The sequence below is a fragment of the Xiphias gladius genome, chromosome 21 (assembly GCF_016859285.1).
Source record: "Xiphias gladius isolate SHS-SW01 ecotype Sanya breed wild chromosome 21, ASM1685928v1, whole genome shotgun sequence".
NCBI lineage: Eukaryota > Metazoa > Chordata > Actinopteri > Istiophoriformes > Xiphiidae > Xiphias > Xiphias gladius.
The window spans coordinates 24,970,244-24,979,752 of NC_053420.1; the positions used below are offsets into that span (position 1 = coordinate 24,970,244).

General features: G+C 46.9%; 1 protein-coding gene across 1 annotated transcript; it reads right to left on the minus strand.

Moving 5' to 3' along the window:
* Nucleotides 1–284: 284 nt before the first annotated feature.
* On the minus strand, nt 285–9,416 carry LOC120807602 (RNA-binding protein 38-like). The gene is made up of 4 exons (XM_040159842.1): nt 9,000–9,416; nt 6,588–6,711; nt 6,030–6,084; nt 285–1,321 (listed from the first exon to the last, which is right to left on the minus strand). Exons 1-4 carry the CDS (start codon nt 9,210–9,212, stop codon nt 979–981), a joined length of 735 nt encoding a protein of 244 aa, XP_040015776.1. The 5' UTR covers nt 9,213–9,416; the 3' UTR covers nt 285–978.
* Nucleotides 9,417–9,509: the final 93 nt, after the last annotated feature.

Here is a 9,509-nt window from a genome sequence, read left to right on the forward strand (position 1 = left end):
TGCATGTGATTATCTACATCCATCTGAAATGATCAAGACCCAAGTAAGCAAGATTAATGTGACTGTTGAAAACAGTCAGCCAGTTACAATGGGCTTTCTGCACTTGGTTCTGTGACGGGTCGAGCGCTTCAAGAATCCACAGTTTCACAAAGATTCTTTATTTATTAAGGCCCCTTTAATTAAAAAGAATAAAAAATGTGTAGTCCTGACTTCACACTCTCAAAACAATGGAGCTCCCACATTCTTATACTGAAACTTTCCATTTTTTCTTTGAGTGGAATCTCTCGTCGTCCTCCTGAGTGGTGCTGAACGATGGAGGTTTGTTCGTGGGGCAGTGCTCTGCTTCACTGTGGCTAGCACGAGGATGGGACCACAGATAGGCCGAGAGGCTGGCTGTATGCTTCCCACCCTGCACCCCCATTTCTGACTGTCTATAAGTGTCCTAAAGCAGCAGTGCCATTCATATCCAGCCCGAATTCTATGGAGTTAGGAGGAAAGAGGTGTTACATGTCCCAGACAGCTCTCACAACATCAATATGTACCATGGACACACATAACTTCCACTGATTGAGCCACAAACTATGATAACATTGATAATAATGGCATATAAACAAAAAATGACAGTGACATTAATAAAGGACAATAAAAATAATAATAACAATAACAATAACAACAATAATAATAATAATAATAATAATAAAAAATGAAGTGTCAGCTTCTGGAAGCCCTTGGAAGCGACCACACACTGACAGTCCTTGAATCCCTACCCACCCCTTTTACCCTTTAATCAATGAGCAAATGGCTCATCCTGATCGTATAGTGCAATAGTCCCACCCTTTTTCCTGAAAGCCCCTGCTGATGACAGCAGGGTCACCCTGTAGAGTGTTTCACCATCCTCTGTTCAAAGGTCAGCGACCACAACCCCCTAACTCCTCCTCCACCTGTACCACTCCATCTCTTCCCTGCTTCCTTTCCGGCTCACTGCATGCGGTCCGGCTGGATGTGCTGCTGCGGGGCGTAGTGCAGGAAGGCCGGGGCTGGGCCGGCAGCGGAGGGGAGGGTCGGGTGGACGGTGGCCGGGGCTGTGGCGGCGGCGGCCGGGCCGGCAGTGGCTGTGGGGCTGGTGGCATAGCTGTAGCCCAGGAAGCCAGCTGGAGAGGCGGCATATGGGTACTGCTGCTCAAAGGCAGCCTGGGCGTACTGGGTGTAAACTGTATTGTAGTCCAGGTATGGGCTGGTACTGACGGAGGTGGACACTTGAGTGGGCAGCACCAGGCTGGGCTGCACAAAGGCTTGCGGGTAGACATACGGCTGGGCCAACCTGAATATAGACACAAAGACCAAATAGAGGGGGGGTTAAGCAGAGGGGCTGCAGCAACAGAGCAGAGAAATCCCAAGACCTGGCTTCTATTGTTTACATTGCTCCCTGAGGGCAAGCGTGTCGGGAATATAAACTCTCTGTAGGTGCTCTGCACTTCAGGAGTTCTCGCATACATCCACTGTTATTAAAAGACAAAATAGACGAGAGGCAGAGGAGGTCAGGAGGCGAAGGTGACTCAACCCTCAGTCTGTGTCAGTTAGTAAGACCTACAAAACCTGTTAGGTAGGGCCTCCTGAGGTAGACGGGAAGGGAGGAGTGGGGGTGGAGAGTGAATGATAGAGTCAGCCGTTACTGGCAGGTTTTCAAGCTCAGGCGAATGCACAGTGTTTTAACAGCTGCTGCTCTTCACTCACCGAACACACTCAAACACACACTCAAACACACACACACACACACACAAAAGGGAAGTACATGAAGACAGTGCAGAAGTTGCAGTCTCCTAGTTCTCACTTGGTGTGTAAATCTCACAGAATATCACAGGTGATGATGCTAGCTGGGGGAGGTAATGGTGGCTGGGGAGCTCATCGGGGCTAGGTACCAGGCTCTGCCGGGCCTCATGGGCCGGCTCTCAGATGTAGCTGATTAGCGCTGTGGGGTCTGGGGACTGTACTGTCTCTTCTTATCTTCCTGCCTTTGCTTTGCCACTTTATCCATGGAAGGAAAAGGGACTTCAGGAGAGTCTATTTTTACTCTGGACAAAGTATCTTTAGTATGTGGTATGTGTGTGTTAGGGGCTGCAAGGAAAAGACCCTCTTCTATTTATCTAATCTATCTATCTAAAATAAATATAAATATAAATATAAATAAATAAAACTGATTGTTTTAACTTCACCCTTCAAAGTACAGTTTTGGGGAAAAACATCCACAGACATACACCCCAAGACAAAGACAAGATAATCACAACAAATGTCACATCGACTTATGCTGTTCAGCTGCATCTCAGTGCTGATGAACATCTTCCTTTCATAGACTGTATTTAAATTTGAGTCTTTGTCTTTTCCCCACAGATTCAGTCCATTAGAAGAAGAGGATCAGTAATGAGAGGCAGCCGAGAAGAAAACACAGCAAAAGATGGAAGCATGCATGGATAGGGTTGTCATCACGCTTACACACACACACACACACACACACACACACACACACACACACACACACACACACACACACACACACACACTCTCTCTCCAGTCCCCTAGCCCCTCCCCCTCCACCCACCCACACAACAGTTACCACTGCAAACCCCAAACCATGCCATAATAGGGAAAGAGTCACACCACAATCAGCATAACCTCTTCAGTTCATATCACACAAGAGGGAAAAGATAAAAAGGCACTTCAATCCATCACAGCACACTGCACTGCACTCTCAAGCCATCACTGGCACCTTGGAGAGAGGCTGGCTGAGGGAGGGAGGAGGGGGGGAGCGGGTAGACATTTTCTGTCAAACCCCTCCTCGGGACTAGTCCTGTACTGTGGGCATCTTCTGATCCTCTGTTGGGGCACTGGTCAGCTGGCAGCAGAGAGCAACCATGGCATAAGGATGGCAGTGATTATTGTCAGCAATTACATAAAGGTCGTATTGTTTCATTGTTTCAATACAGGGCTGTGTTTAAGAAAAATGGGGATAACGGAAAAGTGTAGTCTCACTGTCGGAGTGAAAGTTGCATGCCCTGATTTCTGTAAGTTTAGGAAAAAGTCATACCTGTGATATAACAACCTGCATAAAAATTTTAGAGAAGTGCGTTTCAAACAGTTACAGAAGCTCACTGGAGGAATCTGGCGAATGAAGGGGGGGAGAAAAAAAAAAAAAAAAAAAAAAAAATCAGTGTCAGCGCCCTGAACGCATAAAACGAGACAACACTGGCATGTAACAAGTAAACATGAGCAAATGAAGGCAACCCCCACCCATGAGCACAATCTACACTTTGCCCTCACAGTGCTATTGAGCTACTTACAAAGAGGCATTCACTCACACACACAGCTTTCACAGATGACCATACATTAATGCTATGGGGCATATGTGCTTTCCCTCGGATCACTGATAATGAGCCTGCCTTCTCCATGGCCTTGGTAGTGTGTCGCCACAGGCATGTTGCCTTAATGTGGTCTTAAAATCAAGTGACCTTGTGTAGATAAAGGGGAATAGAAAATAATGTAAATACTGTAAGCCTAAAGGGAGTTAATGGGGGGGGGCAGAGCCCCCCTGTATCATATCTTTGGTATGTCCGGAAAGAGATGGAGATGTTAGTTGTAATTTTAGCTTTTATCTAAAGAGAAAAAAAAAAAAAGGATGAGGACCAAGGCAAATGCGTGCTCCCAGCGTCCCAGCGATGCCAGATGCCAAGTGGATTGTGGGACCCTGGTGGGGGAATGTGGATGACGGCCAGAAGATCACAGGTCAGCTGATTTTGTGCTGACGGCCAGTCGGTGTGCGTCTGACATGGTGCCACTCTGCGGATGGCAGGCGCAGACATTGGAGAGACACGCTCACCAGAAAACAAAATTCTGGCTGGAGCATTCATCATTAATGAAGGCCACATAATTAGCTCATGTGAAAAGCCAGGGCAATACCACACCGAGCGGTTAAATATTTCTACACGATAACACAAATGACCTTCAGCTCATGACTCACTGGAACACAAAGTGTGAAAACAGGAGGCACTGGCCTGGGTGGGGGGGATTAAACAACACCTTACAATACTTGTATGGAGGACTTGATATTCCTCTCTTCCCTGTTTAAGAGGATTTTGAATACTCTTTGAAAGCAGGAGGAGAAAAAAAAAAAAAAAAAAAAAAAAAGGTGTTTTGTTTGACACCTGTAGAGCTGCGTTGCCTAGGGAGCAAACTGCCCCATTAAGCATTAGTCCCAGAACACACACCCCCAGACACCCTCCCCCCTCAATCTCCTCTTTAAACCCCCACCTCCTCGATCCCAGTCTCACAGAGGTGTCAGTTTTCAGTGTCTCCATCTGATGTGCTGGTAGTGGCAGCACTGTAACGGGAGAAATTTAAGTTAAAAAAACACTTAAAAAAGGGAATAAAAAGGGATAACTTGACCTGGGAAAGCAGCAGGGCTGTGTATGGAGTGGTGGAGGTGATACATTTGGGGTGGGGTGAGGGGAATCTGCAAGCACACTGACTACTCCTCCCCTCCGCATGAAAACAATGTTGCTGGCCTCAGTGACCCCCTCTGGCCCTCACAGTCCACAGCATCTGCTGACCACAGCTATACACACTCACACAAATCCACAGCAGTGACTCCAAACCAACACACCACCGCTTAATGCAACGTTCCTGCACTGTTCAAAATCCTACTTCAGACCATGTCCTCACACCATATGTTGTGAAGGGGTTTGGGGGGGGGGGGCCTGAAAGAAAAGCCACTTGTACGCTTGTCATCTTGGGGAGGCCTGCGTCTGTCACCCGCCACACAGAGGAAAACCTCAGAGGCAGGCGGACAGGTGCTCCGTGTGCCTTTCTAAGTCTCTGGGGTGGTGGTCATGGAAGATTAAGGGGGGTGTAAAAGGCTGTAATATGAGCCAGCACCTGTCAGACACATGCCTCAAAGCAGCACTGTGCTCCGCATTTCAAACTCGCAGGGTTTCGGTACCATCCGCGCTGACTGTGGTAGCAGGAGCATCGTCATGGGAGGGACTTTCCGGTGTCCTCCGCAGGTCTTGGAACATGATGGGACATGTCCCTGGTGGAACCCTAGATTTATCATTCAGACCCAGCGAGACCCTACAGAGGGGGTATGGCTGATGTACACTTCTTGTTAGTTTAAAAGTGTCTTTCTTTGGGTTCACCGACCTCCAAAACCACCTGATGTTTATTTTTTGTCCTTGTCCCTGTGGACCATCCTGGGATTTCCATGAAACTGAAAGCTGAGAAAAGATAGAAAATCTGCACATTTAAGAAGCTAGCTAGGAACATTGGCTAGAAATCTGGCAAATGTTTGGCACTTTGTTGATAAATTACTTTAATAATTAACTGTTCAAAGTTGTTCTTGTTTGATTTTCTGTCGACTGGCTGATCAATTAATCAACTTGAATTGCAAATGTTGCATTTTATTATTTTTTATAGCTATAAGACATGTGTGTCAAAACATGGTCACTAAACTACTTTATAAGGTTGACTGGACTCCTGGTATTTCAGTCTGCCACACAGATCATAGGTTTTGTGTGTAAAATATGAATGGTGGTGAGCTGTAGCATGAGGGGTGATATCTGAGAGCTGCAGGGGGTGAGGAGAGTCATTACTGCAGTGAAATGCTCATTAGCTGCTCAGCAAACCATGGCTCCTTGACTCTACCAAGGCTGTTTCTACAACACAGCCGCTCGCAGGAAGCCTTCTCGGTAACAGAGCGCACCCAGGCAGGTACACGAGTCAAAAGGCTCCTGACAGAAGTTAACAAGGGAGTAAGACATTCACCTCTGGAATGCTCTTCTATTATCACAGATATGCGAACCATCTCCCGGCCCTACAAAACTCAAATATGCTAATAGACTACTTGTGGAGTTGCATGTGGTCACAGAAACTGACATGTACTTTCCAGAGGCCCTATTTGTCAAAGAAATAGTAGCCTAGTGGCGTCCCGCAGACCGTAAAAAACAAGAGAACACAACAGGCGCCCACTCCCGCTCACTTACCCATACTGCCTCTGGATGAGTGCTGGGTGAATGGGCTGCACTCCGATGGATATGCCTGGAAGATAGGAGGCCGGCTGTCAGACACACACATTTGCATTTACAGAGGAGGACCCGAGAACAATACACAGAGGGCATAGAGAGACACAGCCAGAGTGCGTTTCGAACCTACCAGCAATGAACAACAGCTTCAAATGTACAGAGCAACAGGAAAAACATGTATGTAATTGGGAATTTTAATGTTATGTGGTATGTAAATGAACAATCTGCTGCCTGTTGACAGTGTGGATTGTCTTACTGAATGCAGTGGCAAGCTAATACTCCTGTCACACACACACTGAATGGTAGTAAACTGTGTCTTTTATCTGTAAGAGGTTACGACAATACAAGCAGAAGTTTGAATTGGGCTTAAAGAGGTGATTTATTACACATTTGTTTGTATACTGGGGCAGGCTGAGACACCCTCCTTACAGTGATGCGATATGTTCTAACCACCATTGGTTGATTAGGATGGAGGCAGCCTAACTTTCATGATTTATGTTCAGACAACATATATCACACCTGTCTGTATGCTGCGGGGCTTGGCACCCAGGTAAGCCAGGTTGACATTGGCCTTCCTGCCGTCGATGATGGGGTTGGGATCCTTGCAGGCTCTCTCGGCTGCTCCTCGGTCTGTCATTGTCACCTGGCGACAGAGTCAGACTCGTCAACAACGTCTCATGAGGAGAGGAACAAAAAAAAAAAAAAAAAAATTCCTCATCTCATATTACAAAACAGACAGTAGCACGGCGTCAGCAGCTAGACCCACATCAACTATATAAGTAACATAATAACACTTGACACACACATGAAACAAGATTTGGTCAGTTAGACTTATCATAAAATCCCCCCCCCCCACAGGCATTCCACTGTTAAGACTCTGTTCCCCTGAAGAAGAAAAGGAAACTACAAACAAAGCACAATGATAAGCTTTGAAAACTGCCCACAGCAGCAGTAGCCAGCCACTTGACTGCCACTCAGCCGTGGGCAGACCTGCTGAAATATGGATCTGGGAAGAACAACAAGGAGCTTATCCAATTAAGGACAAAAATATTAAGGAGATTGGTATTAGTCTACCCCTCCTCTCTCCCTGGCATTAGACGAGTCCTTCTGTTTCGATTGCCATGTTCTGCCAACTCAGAGGGAGCAGTCACCTTGGTGTGTGGACCGAGCAGGGAATGTAGGCCACGGCTTGCATTGTTTAAGAGGACGTTTTTAAAAGCAATATGCTTCTTCACAGTGGAAGGATCCAGAACAAAGCCCACTCCAGGGCCTGTGTTGTGAACACACAGGAAGGAACGAGGCTGTGTTTATACTGTGAAGAGCCTTGCTGGGGGGTTCCACTAATCCACCTCAGAAGTGTGTTTAGAAAAAAGGTGCGCTCAGCTTTGGGACACCTCCCTCCCCTCCTGCTGCCAGCTAGCTACCCAACTGGGACGTTCAGAAACAGAATTAGTAGGTTGCCTCATGCCACACACAAAGTGTGTAGAGCGTAAAGTGATGATCATTTCACTACCACAGATATGTGTGCTTTGCCCTAGGCAGCGCCCACATCACTCTGAGCCTGTTTAACCTGAAACGCCAGCCTTGATACACAGGCTTCTGATACCAACTAGACTCACAGGACGGCTTTCCTCTGGGTTACAGAGCTGTGAGAGATGTGTAAACACCGTGAGCAATTGTCTTACAATTCTACCTTTAGAAGTAAACGTGCACACATAACAGTTTTCCATTCCTTCTTTGGCCTGGTAGTACATTAGTGCTGATGTCTCTTTCCAAGGTTCTGGTAAATATTTGCATTTCTTGTGCTGCTTCTGTTCTTTGTGTCAAAGAGAGAATGTCAGTCTTTATCTGCCTGGAACAGGATAAGTCACCTATTAGCGTAGATATACATTAGACATCACAAGGGTTCTTGGGTATTTTTTCATTAATTTTATGTAGGGCAACAATGGCCAAGGATCAGGTTGTGATCAATGTAGCCGAAAACTTTGTTCCACACTCTACACCATGAGCTGAGGTCAGGCGGCAGGTTACAGACTATAAAAAACCCGGTGTATGTTTTTTTGTTTTAAAGTTAACAACGTTGTCTGTTATGGCTTGGCCTGTCCGCAGACTCAAAACAGATAAGACAAGTGAGAGCCCATTTGTTGATTTTGGAATTTCTCTCTCAGCCGTCAAGATTTGATGTAGATCATGTGCTAAATCCAACTGCTCCTTTTCCGTGACAATGGAGGGCAGGGTGTGCAAGGTCAACCTCCCCACTGCTCCAAAATGACCATATAAAGCAAGCAGGATCTACAGACACCCCCCCCCCTCACACACACACACACACACACACACACACACACATATTTAAATTACATAAATATACACACACACACACACACACACACACACAAAGCCATAGACTATCAGGGGTGATTGTTGGGGGGGGGGGGGGTTCATTCTTCATAGGGGGTTTAGGGAGGATGGGGGGCGGGGGTGGACATCGGACATATGTTGAAATATAATCTTCTTAGTTACCCATCAACTTGTGTGATCCCTCATCCTCATTAGGCAAAAATAACAGCAAGCCAGGCGGAAAAAAAAAACCAAAAACAAAACAGAGATGTAGTGCAATTGTGCGCTTAGGCCTCAGTGGGGATTTACCTTTGACATGTATCTCAATCATTAAGTGTTGGAGATATAACCGGTACTTATATTTAGTCACAGACGTACGCACGTAGAGAGAAACGGAGGAGACAGCAGCACATAAAAAGGTTGTCATGGAGAAACAAAGCACCTTCAGCAGGTTTTAATAATAATCGCCAGGAATTAAGCTGTACATCGGAAATAAAGCAAATAACTAAGAGGTGGTGTGGTTTCATATTGTTACAAGTTGTGAAGGAGAGCAGCGTGTGTCCCATGCTGCACGACTGACTCGGTTGTACTTACAAAACCGTATCCTCTGGATTTACCGGTCTGTCTGTCCGTTATCACCACAGCCTCGTCAATGTCCCCGAAGGCCTCGAAGTATTTTCTCAGCGAGGCGTCGTTCGTGTGGTACGGCAGCCCGCCGACAAAGATTTTGGTAAAAGTGGTGTCTTTCTGAAGCGGTGTGGGATGCATGACTTCCAGGGCTCCGTTCATGAACTGATGCAGAAGCATTGGTCAGCCGCGGAGAGGACCAGAGGCGAGCTGAACACCCAACTAGGCGCTTAACAACGTCCCGGCATCGGTAAAACAGCACTTAGCGCAAACCCGACTTTCCCCCCCCTCGCGTTGTGACCTTCGCTCAAAGTTGCAGCAACCTGATGGCATCTACGGCTCGCACTGCGCACACACCGCCGGGCCCAGTCCGAACTGGCTACTTCTTTTGACGAAGTAAGGAAATGTGCTGGGGGATTTTATATGCCCTGGCCGGGGCCCCGCCCACGCCCAACTCTTGACCAATCAGCGCGGCCG

What these genes read in the sequence shown, in the direction of transcription:
- LOC120807602 (XM_040159842.1), bottom strand. Translation starts at nt 9,212, where the DNA reads ATGCTTCTGCATCAGTTCATGAACGGAGCCCTGGAAGTCATGCATCCC. An exon ending in AATCCAGAGGATACGGTTTT is followed by an intron (nt 6,712 to 8,999) that starts GTAAGTACAACC and finishes CTCTGTCGCCAG; the next exon opens with GTGACAATGACAGACCGAGG. An exon ending in CTCATCCAGAGGCAGTATGG is followed by an intron (nt 1,322 to 6,029) that starts GTAAGTGAGCGG and finishes GTCTATATTCAG; the next exon opens with GTTGGCCCAGCCGTATGTCT.